Source organism: Rosa chinensis, chromosome 3, assembly GCF_002994745.2.
Source record: "Rosa chinensis cultivar Old Blush chromosome 3, RchiOBHm-V2, whole genome shotgun sequence".
NCBI lineage: Eukaryota > Viridiplantae > Streptophyta > Magnoliopsida > Rosales > Rosaceae > Rosa > Rosa chinensis.
Window position 1 is genome coordinate 6,905,696 of NC_037090.1, and position 19,694 is coordinate 6,925,389.

The window sequence follows — 19,694 nt, forward strand, 5'->3', positions numbered from 1 at the left end:
TCTAGGATTTCTTCCCACAGTTTACAAAAAAAAAAAAATGATTTGGGCACCCAAGACCAGAGCACCCTCAGGCGACAAACCTGCCGGCGTCGGACTTGGTGGGCTACTGCTCGATGAGAACATCGTCGGCGACTCTGAAGGAGTTTCAGACGAAGGAATGCTCGAGGAAGATGCTTTGGGCACCCAATCATCTTTCTTCTCTGCCACAACCTGCGTCGAGCACTGGAGGATAATCGACGTTGATGATGTCAGTCGATTCGAGGCGGCGCCGTTTTCGATTTTTGGATGTCGAAGGCGAAACCATCTGAAACCGGAATCGGAATCTTCCGGTGAGAGATGTTGTGCTTCTGCCCGTGTTTCGACGACAACCACTAGTCCACCACCGGACTTCCGACGACGTGGACCGGTCCTGCTCATCTCCTCGACCTAAATCCTGTTTTGACGCCGCGCCGGAGTTAGAGATCAGAGAGAGAGAAAGACCGGAGGTGGAGATCGGGGAAAGAGACAGAAGAGAGAGAGAGATCTGAGGCAGAGATCGGGGAAGAAAGAGAAGAGGAGGGAGAGGCATAAAATGTAATTCAATAATTAGATTGAGGGCAGAATAGTCATTTCTCTTTAAATTAGGTTAGTGGGAATAAAAATCTGTTGTTGGGGTAAGTGGGATAATTTTTGCTCATTTTGGGACTTTTGGTCAAGGACCCTTGTAATAAAGTTACACATCCATTAGCCAGATGGATAATACATAGCTTCATTGATGTATTGAGATGGATAATAATCATAATTAATTTGTTGTGAGTGTGGTGCTCGATGTTTCCGAGTTCTTTTGGGAAAAGGTTTTTTTTTTTGGTAGAAGAAAAAGAAAAATTGCAATGAAAAACATCTAACAACACCACTATCGAACTTTAATTACAGGGGAGGAAATGGGAGCCTATTCCTCCAAATCTGGAGATGCTGATCGACACGGCCAAGGGAGGCGATCGTGTCGGCCACGAAGACGAGGTCACTTGCTAGATATCTATTCTCATTGTATCGTTGTTGGTTCGATCCTTATTCAATGAAACGCATCTTTGATAAACAAAAACAAAAAAACAAAATAAGCAACGTACTCATGCGTCATGCATGATATGTTAGTAATACAAACTAGAGTAGTCTGAAAGCAACACAAAGTTAAAGCAGCCATTTTTCTCCTGCTTATAAGGAGAGCATGGCAACCTTTTTCACATACCATTATCTCCCCTCGACTTCAGTCTTCTAAATATTCATTGACTCAAGCCAGAGCCCTTCTCTGCATTCTTGCACCTTCCTACTCTCAAACTCCTCAAGCATTATCCCAGCTTCTCTAATTATTTTTGGCTCATTTCTTCGCCTAATCGAGTAATGGCATCCCTGACTTCGTCGCGGAATTCCAACTCCTCCTGGACGCTGAAGCAGAACAAGCTATTTGAGAATGCCCTGGCTGTGTACGATAAGGACACACAGGACCGGTGGCACAATTTGGCCAAGGCTGTGGGTGGAAAATCAGCCGAGGAAGTCAAGAGGCACTATGAGATTCTGGTGCAGGATCTCATGCATATAGAATCTGGTCAAGTCGCTCTACCCAATTACAGGGCCACTGGAAGCAACTCCAGACTCTAGAAGTGCTGATCATGAGTGAGGCTTGGGAAAAATCTGAAGATATGATGAACAAATGTGACCATATGCAATATTGTTCTGTGATGCTGCCTATCTATTAGTCCTACCAAGTACCAAGTGTGAATGTGATACCAGTTTCAAGGACTAACCCTATGTGTTTATTATTTTTAGTTATGAATGTCTACAAGAAATTAAACGATATATTGTGTTTCTGTCAAAAAAAAAAAAAAAAACACATAGCAAAGGCGTGCAATATATTATGTGATGCTGCCTATTAGTCGCTCATTCCTACCAAGTACCGAGTTTGCGAGTTTGAATATGTTACCAGTTTCAAGACCCTCTGTGTTTATATATTATCTATGGTTATTCTAATCGAAGTCGAACGTTCGTTTTTCTTTGCTCTGCAAAAATTGGAGCAACGTAGTTAGGGTTTGGAAAAAACAGAGGCGACTCCTTTGCTTATCCGGCTGCGCCCTCCCGTAGGCGACGGCTACCAGCCTCATCGGCGAGAGAAGGGTGTGGCCGGATGGGCGTGTTTTCGCTTGGTGGCGGGAGGTGATCAAGATTGGGGGCCGCGACAGGAGGCGTTTTCTTTTTCTCAGATGAAGACAACGGCAGATCGGTGTTCTGTTGCATAAAGCTTGGGGAATCAAGGAGCGGTCATCTCGGTAAGATTGGAAGGCGTATTGACATTGGGTCAGTGTTGGGACGGTGCTGGGTTGGAGAGTTTGCCATCTGGGTTTATAGTGGAAGGAGATTTCAGAGATGGAGTTTCTCTCCAGGTTGGTTTTGTCCTTGGCTTAGATGTCAGATAATTGGGGTCGAGTTTACCATTTAGTCTTTAGTTCGTGGTTAGGATTAATAAGTCCCTCCTCCCTTGAGCGAGGGTTTGGGTGTTTTAGTGGAGTGTTGATGCCATTGTTATGGTGTCATGGTCGTTCTGCTGTGTCATGGTCTAATTTTTTGTCGGTGCTTTCTGGTTATCAACGTGATGGTGAATCACCCTTACATGTGGTCTGGCTGTTTTGGGACGCAGTGTCCGAACGGGTGAAAACAGTTAATCTTAATGTTAGTGGCTGGGTTGTATCGGTACAAGTTTGGTTGTTACTCATTGTAGCTCGTGGGTATGGGCGTAAAATTTTGCTAGGGGTTTGGCCTTTTTGGCTCATGAAAGTCACTCATGTTGTCGGTCCCGTAACTATGGATCCAATGCTTTGTAATCTGTTAGGTTATTAATAGAATTTTCATCTTCTCAAAATAAAATATTATCTATGGTTATAAATTTCTACAAGAAATTAAGCCATATATTAAGTGTTTTTGTCAAAAAAAAAAAAAAAAAAAAAACATAGTAAAGGCGTGCACCAAGAAACTTGACCAATTGCTGCAATGTAATCTGCAAGAATGAATCATGAACCCCAAACAGTGGTGGAGCGACATTGAGACCAGATGAGTTCCAGGCCTCATCTGATTTTATATCCTTTCTAAATAAATATGATTCAATTTCATACAATTGCAATTGTTTTAGTTTACAATAGTGGTCAGCTGGTCCTGTAACAAAATGTTTTTTTTTTTTTAATAATCTTCGAAGGGATATCCAGAGATTAAATTCTGGCTCCAAACGAAGCAAAATTCAATACGATCAGCACAAGTATAGTTCCGTATGGAATTAAGAGATTCCAAAATATGACCAAACTGACCTAATCCTAGTAAACGATTCACAGAAAGAGACCCCCCTCCAAAAAGAAATGTACGGTACACGTCCAACTCCAGACAAACGAACTTTTGTGTGTTCAATCTTGTATATCAATGATGCTCTGAATACGAGCACCAACTTTTGTGATGCCTTGAGTACATTGATAAAAACCAATCCGTGATCCTGCACATTATTAGCAGCATGACGACGATGAATCCGGCTGTTTTATTCACCAGTGCTGTACTTGTTGCAGTAGTAGCCTCTGCCTTGGCAACACGTCAACCAGCCCACTGAGTTGGGTGCTGGTAATCATTTACTTATTTATCCCAAGCTGGCTTCACTCTAAAGATGAAATACACCATCATGACCATGCGTTGCTAGCTAGCTTTTGGTAATGACTATAAGTTCTGGTGTAGACTAGGTAGCTTTTGGTAATGACGAGGAAATGAGAGGTTCTGGTGTAGTGGTGTACAAACAACACCAATTTATGGTAATGATAATGATGATGATCTCTAATACATAAACTTAAGAAGTATAAGTTTGATGGGAGACTTCTCCTAACAGCCAACAAATTTGATTTAAATAATTGTAATTTGATGTCTAAAATCCAAGTTTTGCCCAAAATCTAGTCTAACAACCATCTTCCTAACTCGTAACGAGTGCAGCCAACGACTCATGCATATTTGGTGTACTTTAGAGATCCCAGCCACATGCATATGTGGTTTTGATCAAGACTGCGATCAAGATATCTAGGGATCGCAGCCTTGATCAAAACCACACTCAACTTCATCGTAGCTAATTTGGTGTACTTTAGAGATCGCAAACACATTTGGTTCACTAGTATATTATGTATGGGCTTCCAAAAACAGATTAAAGAGCCTCGATATGTGGCAAGGCTACGAGAGCAAATAGCATGATGAGGACACTTTTGATCTCATTGAAGTCTTGAAATCTTGAATGATCAAGCTTTGGACCGTGCATGAGATAGTTTAGAGTTGCAAACTTCTCAAAGTTTTGCATGGTTTATGCTCCCGGGTCTGTTATGGTTCGTGTCTCGAGGTGAGGTGATTGATAATCGAATCCAGTGTTGTGCGATTTGAAGAGTGACGAAGGTGATCAGTGTTGGGTGTGTGGATCCGATTCCACATAGGATAAGGATTTGTTAATCCTTGATCAAAGAGGAGTTTTTGATTGTTTCCTACCTGCTTACATAATCCTACTTGGTAATGGTTTCTATGTCTATTGGGAATAGGTTTCCAATACTTGGAAAGCCATTTGAGTCATCCGCCTCTGCATCACTAATGTTACCTTCGAACCCCATCTCCTCCCATTCAGCCACCTTACTTAGGTCACCATCAACATTTTTTTCAAACGACACTTCATCTTCTTCATCAAAGAGTTCATAATCACTGTCCACAAACCCATCATAGTTGGGATCATCAGAATCTGTTGTTTCAGAACTCCATCCATCATCTTCAGGTGCAGCATATGAGCACTCCCCACCTCCCCTGGTTTCATATCGCCTTGCCGCTGTCTTCTTAGGTTTCTTGCCCTTCTTCTTTCCCACCTCATCCAACTTTTGCTTTCCTTTTTCCTTTGCTGAGTTTGTAGTTAAACCTGAAACTTGGACTGATGCTTGAGAACCCTGAACTAATGCAGAAGGCTCCCTGATATTAATCCCAACAGTTGGTCTTCTTCTGGATACTTGCCTCCTAGGAGCATTTCTTGGCACATGAGTTGGCCTACTTGCCCCACTTCTTGGCCCATCAGTTGGAGCATTACTTGGACCTCCATTTCCCCCATCTTGGCCTATTACATGGTCCTCAACATCACTTCCACCCTGGTCTGCATCTTCACCAACAGGACCCAATTGTTCCTCTTCAAGTGCTGATAAAGGCAAATCTTTAATGAAATGCCCAAGGTACAGCAGGTGCTCCACCTCATCATCAAAATTATCTAACTCCCAATCCTGAAAATGCCTCATTCCAGCTAAACACACAAAGTACACATCCAAAATCCTATCTCTAGAAGGGATAAATTGCAGCATATCCATAGCATCTGCATCAGTCACAACTGGGAGGTAGCCAGTTCCTGGTTCACTCCCTGGGATCCTATACCAGTACATTATAGGACCGTGAGTATAACCTAGGTCATATGCCCAGTAGTTAAACCCAGTAACCGAGATTTTATCTGGGTCAACCCCATCCACATGCGCTACTCCTTCGGCCCCCTTGTATTGCCTATTAATACCTCCATTGCTATAAAACCTACCCCCATGATGAATCCTCACTATAAACAAATGATCACCTGTCCAAATGAAAACAACTCACTTTCAGTTGCTATACATAACACTACAAATCAAGATCAAACAAATCTTCAAACACCATCAGTAAAAAAAAAAAACAAACGCAATTTTGAAAAGAAAAAAAATTTACAATAAAACACAAGTTGCCATGGAGAGAACACCAACACACAAGCTACCAGGATGATAGAGAAATCTTAGAAGGCACCACCAAAGAAAGGCAAAAGGGCCTAAACCAAGCAGACCCATCGTAGTTCCGATCAAACAGCGAACCAAGAGCAATCCGGATTCAAAGACAAGAAACTCAAATCTCAAACCATCTCCGAATCGGAGAACATCTTCTGCTAATAGATCAACCAGAAAAACTAGTTGAAGAGAGAGGGAGGTGAGATCCACAAAGGGATCTAAGGGAGAGGGCGACCCGCAGGGACAACAACCGGTTTAAGAGGAAGAAGAAGAAATCTGGAAATTTGGGGGGTTTGGGTCTTGAGGAATAGACCAAGGAGAAGACGAAACAGGGAGACAAACAACATAAAGGGAAAGACAATAAAGGGAAAGGATAGGCACAAGACCTCAGATCGGAGACGAGCTCCGGGCAAAAGCGCCCATGGTGGGCGAGATGAGCGCCACCGACTCACAAAGTTTCTAGAGAGAAAGCGCGGAGGGGTTTTGAAGTTTGTTTTTTCTGTTGTTTCCTTCTGACGCAGTCATTAAGAGACTTCAATTAATGGCTGACAATAGTTTCTACCCACCCTAAAGCACAAAATTGAAGGCCTTCAGCCCCTGCGTTTCATTCACTTCAAACCCAGTTAACAGCCACCAAACCAGAAACTCATTTAAATCCCCAACCAATCTCAACCAGATTCACCGACAATAAAAGGATGGTTTATAAAAGGAGGCAGAATAAGACAAAAATAAAACCCTAAATAAACAGTATCCACAAACCCTAGATAATCAATCTTTGACCGTGACCTTGATAAACAAATAAGGAATCTTTTGGACCACACTAATGACACAGACAACACCCATATATGGAGACAAAATCATCGACAGCTAACAAATCGATAAAAAATGAAGTAGCTTTTTCACATACCACTGAATATAGGTGGATCTCCTCCCAATCTGAAATACCTCCAGTGATTTTCCATCTCCTTTAACCTCCCTATCAGCTGTAAAAATGATAAAGTACACTCTTATTCTTATTCTCTCTGCCCCAACAGTCAATACATGTTCTGATCTCTTAGAACTGTGGCTGTCGAACAGATAAGGGAGAGAGAAATGAGATTGACTTTTTGGGACCTTTGGGCCTTAAGTATCGGTAGGGGTTTCTGGTAAAATGTCAATTATACCCTTCATTCTATGCAAAATGGCATACGGCCTAACGGGCTGACTAACATCATGTACGAGAAATGGGTCATGCTTTAATGTTCGTGTACCAAAGTTCATAATTTGTGACTTCGTGTACGAAAATTAATAATGAGCCAAACTTCATGCACTGTTTCTAAAATTTTCCCTAGTTATTAAAGAGTTAATCTTTGGTTTTCTATTTTTCAAAGTGTCTTGTTCCATGTTGAAAACAGTTTGAAAAACAACAAACCATTCAATGCATGCATATTCATCTCTTCCATCCCATGAGGTCAATTGGGTATTGCAAGCTTCAAAGGTGAAATCTTCAAGAAGAACTTGTTGCATTCATCGCTTGCGTCTTTGTTGAGATTTCGGAGTTGTTCACTTGTGTAAACAATTAGCAAGAATTGAGTACAAACAATCTAGTGAGTGAGTCTAGAAAGGTTGCCGCGATCAGTGTAATCTCTATGTTGTAATATTGTAATTTGATTTTAGTCTATCAAGAGTAAAGACCACGCAGATGTTTTCTCTCGATAGAGTTTTACTGCTTCAACAAAACATGTGTTCTTTTTCGACTTTAGTTGGTTTGTTGATTTTAGTCATTTTACAATACATTCTGTTCAATATATCAATACTCAGGATTGATCATTCATTTGCAATCCCTGAGTTTTTGAACGAAAAAATTGGTTGCGAGACGAAAAAATTGGTTGCGAGAATATTCAACCCCCCCCCAGGCTCCTTCTAGGATCTTCATATTATTTCACTTGCTGTAGTGAGATTGGCGGTCAAAGTAACAGATACGGAATGGTTATAATCAAGCTTTTGAATTAAGAGGTTACAATGGGTAGAAATCAGAAAGAGGGGTATATTATAAGTGACTCAGTGCTAAAATGTTGTTAACCCTACCAGTTATATAAACTTGAGTTATAAATTTGTAGTGGCATAGTTCTTAACTATATTAAACTATCAAATCGATCATGTATTTTTGAGCAATTTGTCAAATTCATTCACAATAAAGCGAAGTCTTTGTCAACTAAGAATGAATTGTATGCTTTTAATTCCTAATTTTGGGCTGCTCAATTATTAGTACATGGATATGGGTTGGCATTAACTTGCTTTGGCATCTGATCATAGTCTGGAGTGATGCAGCTACCTGTTTGAATGAGTCAATAATAAAGAACAATAGTTAGTATAAGTGGTTCCTTACTCAGATCGATGTAGAGGGGTTGGTGATGCATCGGAATTTGGCTTGAGATGCAAGAAAACTAGGAATAAGTATGAGTATTAATTGTGTAAGAAATCTCTGTATCTGGGAATACAGTATTTAAACACGTCTCTCTTATAGATGGATTAGTCATATATACATTAGACCTTCCTAAACATGCTTTCAACAATAGCAACTGGAAACCATTTCAGCTACATACATATATATACATGAATGTATTGCCTTCAGTCCATTGATCGAAACCAATCCATGAGCCTGCACTTCATTAGAAGCATGAAGACCATGAATATTCCAGCTGTTCTATTCACCAGTGTACTTGTTGTTGTAGTACTAGCAGCCTCTGCCTTGGCAACACTACCCACTAATTTTTATGTGGAAATGAAGACTGGTACACCTCCGGTAGGTTGAAAGTCAATTTGGCTTTGGATACGGGTAGCACTACCCCATGGGCTCAATGTGTACAGTGCCAACTGTGTTTTCCTGTCTCGGTCCCAGTTTTCGATCCCGGTCAAGTACATATCGAAGAATGCCTTACAATTACCCTCTCTGCGTTCCTCCTTATGCTGCTCCTTCTGGCCGTTTCTGCTTCTATGGGATAATATACGCTGGAGGAGAAAAGACAATAGGTAGATTGGGAATCGACAGAGTTACTCTCGAGTCCAAAGAGATATATGGAAGGCAGCATTCGGTTCCCAATGTGGCATTTGGATGTGGGATCTACAACAAGCGTTTCGATCATGACTGGGAAAATGATACTGGAGGTAATCCAATATCTGGAGTAGTACGTACGTTGGTCTTGGGAAACATGATCTTTCTTATATTCTTTATCAATTAAGTCCCATAACCCTTCTCAAGTTCTCTTATTGCCTTCCACTGCACATATTTGGGGACCATGACCACCATCATGACCATGCATTGCTAGCTCTTGGTAATGATGCAGAAATTAGAGGTTCTGGTGTACAAACAACCCCAATTTATATTACTGGTGATGATAACTGTTTCATAAACTTAACAGGTATAAGTTTTGATGGGAGACTTCCCAATAGATCCAAAAAGATTAATATCAGATAATCTTGGGGTGACGGTAGATTTAGGAACTCCATACACCATTATCGATCAAGAAGCATACGACCATTTGCAACAAGCTGTCGTCGCATACTTTCTAGAAAGATATGAATGGAGCCCTTTGGACCAACCTAGGTCTAATTTCGACCTATGTTACCCGATGATGGAGGATATTCGAGGACTTGGAAACTCTGCCTTCCCAAAAATTGTGTTTCATTTTGAAGGGCCAGCAGACCTCGAGCTCAAGAAAGCTTCAACGTTTCAAACTTTTGAACTGGTGAATGAATTTTGCATAATGTTTTTGCCAAGTTCCCGTCTAAATATTTTCGGAGCTTTTCAACAGACAGATCTGTAGACACAAGAAATTTAATTAAAATAAAATTATTAAATAAATCGGTCAATTTTTGAAATTTTAGCTAAACAAGCTTAGTTGACACATGAGTCCTACAAAAGGTACACGTGGCTCGTACATCACCAAAATTATGTGAGCTTTGAGGATGACACATGTCAAAACACAAGTGATCTATCGATTGAATGACGCGGAAGCATCAATTGTGGAAGCGTCAATTTATCATTGATTGATTGTTGCTCAAGTTAAGCATTTAAAGCAGATCAATTGTATTAAACTGATTGATCTCGATGAAAATCAAGCATCAAATACAAATATCGATCAGATTAAATTGTTTAATTCTGATTGAAATCAAGTATCAAATACAAATATCGGTCAGATGAAATTGTTTAATTCTGATTGAAATCAAGTATTAAATCAAATCTTATTTGATTGACATATTCCTTAAATAAAAGGTATTAAATCAACGAATTTAAACTGATTGATTTAATTACATATTTACGGAATGTGATTAATGCTATCTCATCAATGCATTCCAAATTGAGGGAGGCGACAACACTATAAATACCCCCTCTCAAATCAAGATGAGGAGGGACAAAGACAGATGGAGGGACGCAAGCAGACGGAAGAAACCTCTCCAAAGCTCAGAAGTCTCCCAAGCTCGTGAAGAACCATCAAGCTGCCAAATAACCGGTCTCTTCACCTCACCGACTTCAGACAAACAAGGGAAATCACCTGCAATCTCAGAAGTCATAAAACTCGAGGAAAATCAACAAGCACCAAGCAAACGTGCCTATTCATCCACCTCAAAGCCAATACTCCCCACGTGAACCTCTCGTGGTTCAGGTCTGATCAAGATCAAGCCTCTTCAACCCTTGATCATCTATCATCTTCAAGTCGTCAACAAAGCAAAGCTTCTGCCAACTTCTTCATTAAGCTCGTGGATAATCAACAAACATCAAACACACGTGTCGATTCATCGTCTTCCAAAACCGAAGAACAATCACCACGTGATACTGCTCATGGCCCAAACCCAATCAAGGTAAAACTTCTGCAACCTTTGATCAACCGTCATCTTTAAATCTCCAACCCAAGAAGAAGCTCAAACTACAACCGTTTGACTCAAGATCAAGTGCTCACCACCCTTGGATCAAATCAACGTTGGAGATCGAATCAGAGGACTATGAAATGATAAAATGGAAAAGCTTAAGAAAATGATGGACAACAACCGTGGTTTTTTTTTTTTGGTTAAAACGGGGACTGGTAAGAGAAAGCTCTCCAACCCCAATTTATTGAGAGAGAAAAAAAAGTTACAACCATAGGGGAAGAGCAAGGCCTCCCTCACGAGAAATCAGATAAACAATAGAAACAACCTAAACAACTTAACATATTCGAAAATTTAGGAGACCAAGTTCATCTCGCCGACAATACTGAAGGATGGAAGCAGGAGGATCATCCCACCATGTCATGATGCCAATCAAGGACAAACCCATATTAGCAAGAGCATCAGCCACTTGATTGCCCTCCCTAAAAATATGAGAAGACCGAAAATGCATCTGTGAGATAAGGTGCAAGCAATTACTCCAAGCAACACGTAAACGCCAAGGAACAAGGTGAGGATCACGGGCAACAACCGTGGTTCTAAACATAGTGATAAACTGAATGTACATCTTATTCCACTCTACTTTGGAACGAAGATCAATCAATTTCAAGAATCCAGCCTTTCTTATCCTCAATACGACCCGTTTGAATTCCTATGAGAGTTGAGTAGAGCTGTGGACAAACAGTTTGAGCACCTGTTTTGTATTCCATCCTGCATACATATGACTAAGAGTCAATTACAAGAGCTAAATGGAAGTAAAATATGTGAATTTGTTTGCCATGCAAAAGAGTGAAGTCGTTAATCGGTTTTCAACTTGATTTTCGTTCATTAGTTCTTATAAGGAAAGTATGGAGGATCATAGAATGGTACGTACCTTTTATCTTTATATGTAATGTTTCCCACAGGAGCAACACCGACTGCAGTTCCTGTACAGAATACTTCATCAGCTTCACTCAGTTCATCTACCGGAATTGCACGCTCCTCAACCTGACACAGGCAATGGTTAAGTTGCAAGTCTTCAAATAGGAATGGTGTAAGTTACAGGAAAATCACCTGATAACCATGATCGCGAGCGATTTCAATAATGCTTCTTCGAGTTACCCCTGATAGTATAGTCCCAGCCGTTGCAGGAGTTGAAATAACATTGCCCTAAGAATTGGAAAACAAATGCATGAGACATGTGCCAAGTCAATTTTGAGTACAAAGTTGAGATATAGCTCTTCGATATTATGCTTGACACCAGTCTTAACTAGTTACCTTCACAATGAAAATGTTACAAGAAGAGACCTCCTCCAGATTCTTTTTATTTACCGAGTCTAGATATAACACATCAGAAAATCCTCGGCTCTTTGCTCTGAGTAGTGCCTTCAAAACCTACATATATAAGAAGGACAAGTTAGTGTCACAAATGGAAGTTACACTTCAATCATCTATGATAAAAACCTTTTGCTTACTGGAGCATAATTGGTGATGCTTTTGACACCTCCAGCCCCACCACGAGAGGAACGATGATATTCCTCCTCGACGTATATGCTCAAAGGTGCAGAACCCTCCTATTCATAGAACAGGAAGCATATAAAGTTAATATCCTATCATTGATTGACGCTGTAGTCAGCTTAAACTGAGAAATGTTTTCCTAACCTTGAAATAGTTGCGGACTGGTGAAGCGTATACAAGGAATGTGTATTCAGGCGACGTGCCTAAACCTAATATAGGACCACTTCCTATAAGTAGAGGCCTAATATATAAAGACCCTTTTCCTGGAGGGGGAACCTGTTCTTTAAACCAAGGAATGCACGGTTATAAATTTGTATACTACCTGTATACCAGTCCTATACCATAACAATAGACTGAACTAAAAAATAAATCAAAGTTGTTTGCGTCAAATGAAAATGAGGATTACCCAACACTTGTTAGCTTGAGCAGTTTGCTTCACAGCATCGATAAATTGATCAAGGGATGGCGAGGGCATGCACATTCTTTCTGAACCAATCTTCATTCGCATTGCATTCTGGTCTGGACGAAAGATAAGGAGATTGCCATCTTCATTCCTGAATGCTTTCATCCCTTCATATATACCCTGTTCAGATTTTATCAGCAACTGTGAATTTCTTCAAGTGGCAAGCCAAGTGAACAAACAAACATCGGAAGCATCATTACAAGCCCAGCTTTGTCTAATTATTTTTCCACCAGGATATTAGTTAAGCGGTTAAGCCTTTGTCTAGGATGAATTGTGTGAAAAGTTGGATTTGGAATATCTAAGCATGAACTAAACCATATGAGTTTTATAAGATGAAAAACAGACTTACCTGGCCATAATTCAAAACTCCAGCAGCAGGGCTTAGTTCAATATTTCCATAACGATTAAGTTGGCCTTGTTCGAATATCCCGTTGTTGGAACATTTCATCATGTACATGTAATCAGTTGGCACTAGACCAAATCCAAGATTATCCCAATCCACATCAGCATACTCATTCTTACCAAATTTACTGCAGTCCAAGTAACCCAGAAGAAGATCAATCTACACACACCTCTATCAATAAGTTTCATCATCTTTCAAGTAAAAGAAGTTTCATAATCTTTTGCAAAGTCTAGAAAACCAGGGTAGGTAGTAATCAATAAGCTGATCAATGTAACATACATTGACTGAGTTGAAAAGAGTATCCTATAATATCTCGGATTTATTTTCAGCCATTTTGTATATAAACGGCGACAAATCATTTACCTGCACACAGATGCTTCACACGCTTGTTCTGCGTTAGAAGCAGCCCCTGATCCAAAGCAGCGGTGATCTCGAAGCCGCTAAACCGAGGGAGATATATCAGTTCTCCTAATTTTAAAAAATAATAGGAGACTAGCAACCAGTGCACACTGTATGAGTAAGAAAGGAGCATATTCATATTGTTGGAACTTGGAAGAAATGATCAACAGTCGAAACAAAGTGACATTATAGATTTTAGAATATACAAAGACTGTTGACCAAAATATAGTATTATTCAATATATAGCATAATCTTTGTTAATGAAGCTAATGCAATGAACACGGAAAATTTAGTACTATCCAATAACAGCATCATGATTAACAGAAGACGGAGAAAACAGAGGAAACAGAGGATATTCATTATAACATTTCAGCAAAAGGAAAGGGAAATACAGAAGAAAGAAAACCATGCATGATCCAATGAAATGAACATTCACCTTGGTTGGCAAAGATGACGAAGAGCCAACTCGAACAGATTGAACCAGCTTACTCCAGCATGCAGTCCTTCGAATCATGGTTGTTGTTCCTCACCTCTCTCTCGATTCTCGACCAACACAATCTAATTGAAGTAGAGATTTGTCCGAGCAAGAATCTCAGGTGTTGAGCAATCTCAGACGATTGAAATGAGAAGAAGGAGAAGAAGAAGATAAAGAGGAAAAGGACGCGTTACAAACAGCGTGTTAAAGATGCAGAGAATGATGGGTTGCGAGAAAACAAATAATATATCCTAGACAAGTGAGAAAGTGAAAATGATCAGAATGGGACAAAACGTGGCCTGCAGAAAATTTGAGCACGTATCCATTTTAGGTTTGGGATTTACTTTGGGTTATGTGAATAGAAGAACAATGATTGGTCAAGTGCTAATGCGTAGTTGGTTATTCCTTATCGAGGAAATAGGAGATGGATAATGACAGCTGACTACCTAGCTTTAGAAATCACTAAATAAGAGAGATGGATAGCTATGACAGTTTGAAACGATGAGGATGCGTTTGCCAGGTCACACTAGGAAAAGAACAAACCAATAGTTAATTGGTACAAATCCAAGAGCTCAATCTAGTGTACTAGTGTAGCGTCTTTCAGATACGTATGGTCACCGTGGTTGAAGGCCAGAAGGCCAAACCATCATCGGAAAAGAACGTGGTGACACTGTTGCCCATTCCAATCCGACTCCTTGGCCTTAGGAGGAGGATGGTGTTTATAATCCGTTACGGAACTTTAACAGAAGCCACACATACGTAAGGTCACCTAACATTTTTCCGTTACGGAATTATCAAACTGTAGTATGGTCCCAATGTTTATTCATTGTTCACCTTCACCAATGGAAGTTTTGCTTACAGTCGACCATCCATGATAATCTATGTTTTCTACTACTTCAAGGTTACTATCCAACCCCTATTTTCTTCTGCAAGACCCATCTGTATATTTGAAAGAGCCTGATACAGTTGCTCAGAAACTCCACCAAGTCCAGTTTCTTGGTAAGACACCCTGCAAAGGAAAGAGAAATCTTAGCACTACGACTAGCTAATTAAAGCCATGAAAATAATGAGCCAGGCGCACTTCTAAGACTTATACAAGTGGATGTTTACAATAACTCAATTCGTTAGATCTGGGAACCAATATGAGAAGATCACCTTTTTCCCAGGTAAGTTATGCTGCCTATAGGTGATAAACCGACAGCATATCCAGTACAGAACACTTCATCAGCTTCTAGCAATTCCTCAATCGACACAGGGCGCTCCTCAACCTGGTTTTGGATGCATGTAAAGCAAAACTCAAAAGAGCACAGAATGATGCTAAAATATTTTATTACCATTACCAGTACCATGTAAAAGTAATATGTGAATTTCTATTGGCGCTGTCAGCACATAGGGGTCATAGGTTGAACTTTCCCATGGCCAAAAACTCATATATTACTCCAATTATAATTAAACATATTTCTCCAATCAGTAGTACTGATGATTAAAGAAAAAAACAAGAAAATACTTTATCATACTTCAAATGATCATCCAAAAGGAACAAAAAAAGAACATCAAAGTACCAATCAAAAGTGCAGCCAACTATGACAGGTCTACGTGATATGCTGGTTATACAGGAACCATACAATGTATTTAATCCCATTATTTAGCTGGATATTGAACCTGTGGTTCCAGGCTTCCAGCTGAACTAGTTGCAGATTGATGGCTAATCATAGAAGTAAGGAAATATAAGGATGACCGAAAAAGCGTAAAAGGTATCTAGCAGTAGAGATCTCACTATATTACAAGTAGATTCTTAAAAAGTCCAATCTTAATTGTCAACCACTCGTCAAAGATTGTCACCTAGAATACACTAGAAAACGTGCCCGCGCTTTGCTGCGGAAAAATTGTTGTATGTTATTGTTCAATTGCATTAGGACAGTCAGCCAAGAAATATATGACTAAAGCTATGGATACTGATGAAGTTTCATGACCAGAGAAGAGCAACCTCAATATCCAGTCAAGAATTTGCTCCTTCGAAACATTTGAATGCTTGAAAATCCATCCAAGGAGATCATTTTCTCCTATGTTTTTACTTTCCTTCTTCGCTCTCTCTTCCATTTTGAGGTTAAGCGGGCAAGAACCAAGAAAGAAGAAAAGTAAGTCATGCAATGACGTCTAATTAACATGTAGAAAGTTCAAAAATTCCATGTTAAATTTTTCTGTCCCAGTGTAACACAACTTAAGATCATGGTATAACAAAACATTATTTTTCAGTCCATATGGTTTAGCAGTGCCATTATTACTAAATGTCTTGGAAACCAGTTAAATTCATACAAAGCTAATACCTATTAGTTTCTTATTGCTAAAAGAAATTAGCAGAAAGTAAACTCTTTCATTAAAAGAAATGATTTTCAAAATATGAGTTCCAAAATGTCTCTGCAATGATTTTCCTTTAAGAAATATGCTTCCAGAAGTAAGTTGACAGCATTTATATAAATAGGTGGGGTACCAAAACCTTAAGAACGTCTCCTACAATGTTTGCCTGCTCAAGCAAGGGTGACTTTGATTTTTGGAGTCACTGCATCAATATCTATTCCCCTTCAAATACATGTAACGCAACTTCTATGGTTCCTGTACGATATCTGTATCTTCTTAATATTTAATAATGCTTTAGCTTCCTGCAAATTAAAGACTAAGGCAGTGATGATAGGCAACGAGTATGTAGTCATCTCCAAAAATTTGAATCATGAAATACTTGTGCTTTACCTGATTAACTGTAGTAAATCCTTGCCGTAAATCTTGAACTTATGAACTTTGCTTATTTTTTTTTTTAATTGGAACTTTATGGTTGAACAACAACTTGGTTAAAGCTTTTTTGGAGCCTAAACACAGAGTAGAGAGATAGTTATTCAGTTTGGCGTGCATGTCGTTTTTGATATGCAGAATAACTACAAATGCATATATGTACCTCAATGATATAAGTGTATGGTTTTCTACCAAGGGAAAACGAAAGTACAAAACTGACTACCAGCATTTTCATACTCTATCTGTATGGAAAATTGCTGATGCGCTTTCTTTGGCATTACTTTTACATATTTTTGTGAATCTGCATATCAGGTGAAGGCAAGTATTGCCAAAGTAAACGCACAAGCTAGTATCACACATTCTTAATATACTTGTAAAAGTGATATGCAAAATAAATATTACATCCCACTACTAAAAATGGAAATTAGAAACCAGTTTAGTTCATTAATAAATTTTGTTTCTAAATCTCACTACTAAGTTTATCTGCAATTCAAAAAAATAAAAATAAAAATTAAAAAATTATTCACTTACTTGATCAAACAGTCTGAGAAAAGTAGTCTCCTGCTCAGTCTTGTTCTTCGTCTTAGCCCTATGCTCACAGAAGCTACGAAACTGGTACACAAACTCATCTATAATGTCCCATAGCCACTGATTTAGCTGGTCTGTATTTACCATGCTATTTAAAGAAGTGCATATTGATAAGTTTGTGTAATAAGCCAAGATTACTGAATTGATGTGACTAATTCTATTGAAATGTATATAGGAGTGACGAAACCCGTTAAGAGGAAAGTTGCATCTTAAGTTTTCTTCAATTTATTCCTTGTACCAATAGCTCTTCTAGTAGAAACAATGAAAGGTATAAAAAGAAATTTATAAGCCGAGAACTAAAAGTTTAGGAGGGATATGGACCAGCAGAGAGAACAACTGGTATTCAATGACAAAGTAAACATTAATCCTAATTCATATTTTCACTTCGATATCAGGAGGGATATCAAAGTTGCTTCATTCTTCTTCTTCTTTCTTATTTTTACAGTTGCATCATTCTAACCCTTAATTCTACTATAAAAATATACAAACCACTTTTTCTTTTAACAAAAATAACATAAGGAAAAAAAAATATTGGCTAAATGATTCAGCAATTCGGGTCAGACATACAGAAGCATGCTCCAAAACCTACAGCGATAACAAAGCGCACATCCTCAATGAAACAAATAGTACTTGTGATGGCTATTAACTTTCAAACTCAGAAAAATAGAAGTACCTTAGCATCATGATATTGGAGAAGATTTGTCAATAATGGGACATCTTCCATCACAAAGTCAGCTCCATCTAAAGGAAGTTTTGATCTCTTAACATGTGTCTGCATCAGGAGACTCCAGTTTGAAGGTCTTGCAGAACTCCTCCCTGTGATTCATCACAACCACAAAATCAAACACTTCATAAGAATACAATAAAAGCAACGAAGCATTGACACCACAGATATTAGATTCTGATATGAAACTCAAATCATAATTACACAACAGCACAGCCTCATTAGCATGTCACCATACGGAACAGTTCCAAATCAAGAATGCTGCAATCGCTAGATAAAGCAGAGAGCAATACAATTCGAAGGGTAGTGGACATGCAAGGGAGATGCACTGCTCCTCCAAGCCAACCAAAAGCTAATCCACCTTCAGGTTAACTGAGGAGGTAAGAAGAAATATATATCCAATAAATTTGTAAACTAATCCGAACCAAAATATTTATTAGTTAGCAACATAAGTATAAAATGCAGTAATGAATTAAACTAAATAATCAAGGTTATCAGACAAAACATATCAGAATGTGACAAAAAAGGCCAAGTATTGGTACCCACAAAAGGGGAAGCGATACACAAAAACAACCCAAAATCAGACTTGGTGATCAAGATTCAAACTTGATTGAATTACTCACCACCCATAAAGGCAAAGCATCAATCTTTTGTGAGACTATAAGCCAAAGCAATCCACATCTAAGGAAATTGAGCACTGCACCAAAAACCAAAAAAACAAAAACATGAAATATATTAGGAAAGCTACCAACTCTTACTGAATCATATTGAATGCTATTGATTGACAGAACAAAGCATACTTGAGACCACAAAAAACCACAATTTTCGACAACTGAAAAAGAACCCAAATCAAACACATACCTATTGAAAGCTTCCTCCCAAACCCGATCAAAAGTCTAGCAGCAACCTTTTCCGAAATAAACCCAAACCTTGCTCCGAAAGTTCACGAAAATCTTGGACCTCTCTTCTTCTTCCTACCCCAGCGACTTATGATTAAACCAAACGTTTACAACTTCAATACCATAACTGGAGAACTTCTCTTCAGGCCGCGTCTGTATCCGAGAACAAAACCGAAAATAGAACGAAGTGTTTGTATCTGGCTACACTCAATGTAGGCTTCTAGAACACAATAGAGAACTCGGGCCTTTTCCTCTCCAGATACACAGCTCGAGAGCAAAACCGTCATTTTATTGTCATATAAACAGTGCTTATGAACAACAAAAGAGTGTAGCAGAGCTAGAAAAAATTTTGCACGTAAAAGAGTCAATCCACAGTCCACTTGGAGCCAAAACACTGTTAAATGAACAGTAACTGAACTTTAGTATATTAGTAAACACTTGGTACCCTTGGCTGCGAGCAATTTCAATTATACTTTTGCGTGTAACGCCAGGCAAAATTGTCCCTTCCAGTGCTGGAGTGGAAATCATTTTTGTCCTATATTAAATCATTTGAAGAAAAACATTAATCGTACGAAAGATGATTTAGCCTCACAAGTTCCTCAACCACATACTACTTGATCAGCAAAAAGTCAGTACTTCGACCATACGTACCTTCACTAGAAAGATGTTAGCGGTGGAAGTCTGTTCCACATATCTTTTGTGAACAGAATCAAGGTACAAAACATCAGAGAAACCATCTGCTTT

The 19,694-nt window shown here is 39.1% G+C and overlaps 3 protein-coding genes and 2 long non-coding RNA genes across 9 annotated transcripts; 1 reads left to right on the plus strand and 4 right to left on the minus strand.

The window, feature by feature from the left end:
* Positions 1 to 1,247: 1,247 nt before the first annotated feature.
* On the plus strand, positions 1,248 to 1,806 carry LOC112193916 (protein RADIALIS-like 6). The gene has a single exon (XM_024334178.2). It carries the CDS (start codon positions 1,378 to 1,380, stop codon positions 1,633 to 1,635), a length of 258 nt encoding a protein of 85 aa, XP_024189946.1. The 5' UTR covers positions 1,248 to 1,377; the 3' UTR covers positions 1,636 to 1,806.
* Positions 1,807 to 4,230: 2,424 nt separating this feature from the next.
* On the minus strand, positions 4,231 to 6,413 carry LOC112194821. Its single transcript, XM_040517290.1, has 2 exons — positions 5,807 to 6,413; positions 4,231 to 5,632 (listed from the first exon to the last, which is right to left on the minus strand). The coding sequence occupies exons 1-2, from the start codon at positions 5,874 to 5,876 to the stop codon at positions 4,542 to 4,544; spliced, it is 1,161 nt and encodes a 386-aa protein (XP_040373224.1). The 5' UTR covers positions 5,877 to 6,413; the 3' UTR covers positions 4,231 to 4,541.
* A 4,434-nt stretch (positions 6,414 to 10,847) lies between these two features.
* LOC112192313 (branched-chain-amino-acid aminotransferase 2, chloroplastic) lies at positions 10,848 to 14,171 on the minus strand. 4 transcript variants are annotated; one of them, XM_024331976.2, is made up of 10 exons: positions 13,914 to 14,171; positions 13,442 to 13,587; positions 13,025 to 13,237; positions 12,619 to 12,795; positions 12,357 to 12,488; positions 12,170 to 12,268; positions 11,973 to 12,089; positions 11,769 to 11,864; positions 11,590 to 11,702; positions 10,848 to 11,426 (listed from the first exon to the last, which is right to left on the minus strand). In XM_024331976.2, the coding sequence occupies exons 3-10, from the start codon at positions 13,130 to 13,132 to the stop codon at positions 11,312 to 11,314; spliced, it is 957 nt and encodes a 318-aa protein (XP_024187744.1). In that variant the 5' UTR covers positions 13,133 to 13,237; positions 13,442 to 13,587; positions 13,914 to 14,171; the 3' UTR covers positions 10,848 to 11,311. The 4 variants fall into 4 exon arrangements, with proteins under 4 accessions (XP_024187744.1, XP_024187741.1, XP_024187740.1 ...); XM_024331973.2 differs by having other exon boundaries at positions 13,025 to 13,205; positions 13,442 to 13,515; positions 13,914 to 14,170; XM_024331972.2 differs by having other exon boundaries at positions 13,025 to 13,205; positions 13,442 to 13,518; positions 13,914 to 14,170.
* Positions 14,172 to 16,593: 2,422 nt separating this feature from the next.
* LOC121052350 lies at positions 16,594 to 17,626 on the minus strand. The gene is made up of 3 exons (XR_005808780.1): positions 17,271 to 17,626; positions 16,701 to 16,816; positions 16,594 to 16,612 (listed from the first exon to the last, which is right to left on the minus strand). It is a non-coding gene; the product is annotated as an uncharacterized LOC121052350 (long non-coding RNA).
* Positions 17,627 to 17,683: 57 nt separating this feature from the next.
* On the minus strand, positions 17,684 to 19,261 carry LOC112192314. 2 transcript variants are annotated; one of them, XR_005808825.1, is made up of 5 exons: positions 18,913 to 19,261; positions 18,675 to 18,748; positions 18,345 to 18,423; positions 18,001 to 18,143; positions 17,684 to 17,912 (listed from the first exon to the last, which is right to left on the minus strand). It is a non-coding gene; the product is annotated as an uncharacterized LOC112192314 (long non-coding RNA). The 2 variants fall into 2 exon arrangements; XR_005808824.1 differs by having other exon boundaries at positions 17,685 to 17,912; positions 18,001 to 18,423.
* Between the last annotated feature and the right edge of the window lie 433 nt (positions 19,262 to 19,694).

Bases quoted from the DNA above. Each gene is read 5' to 3' on its own strand.
- LOC112193916 (XM_024334178.2), top strand. From the start codon at position 1,378: ATGGCATCCCTGACTTCGTCGCGGAATTCCAACTCCTCCTGGACGCTG.
- LOC112194821 (XM_040517290.1), bottom strand. From the start codon at position 5,876: ATGGGTCTGCTTGGTTTAGGCCCTTTTGCCTTTCTTTGGTGGTGCCTT. The intron at 5,633-5,806 runs GTAGCTTGTGTG...TCATTTGGACAG, and splicing joins AAGATTTCTCTATCATCCTG to GTGATCATTTGTTTATAGTG.
- LOC112192313 (XM_024331972.2), bottom strand. From the start codon at position 13,991: ATGATTCGAAGGACTGCATGCTGGAGTAAGCTGGTTCAATCTGTTCGA. The intron at 12,489-12,618 runs GTAATCCTCATT...TTTAAAGAACAG, and splicing joins CTCAAGCTAACAAGTGTTGG to GTTCCCCCTCCAGGAAAAGG. The intron at 12,090-12,169 runs GTAAGCAAAAGG...TTATATATGTAG, and splicing joins GCATCACCAATTATGCTCCA to GTTTTGAAGGCACTACTCAG.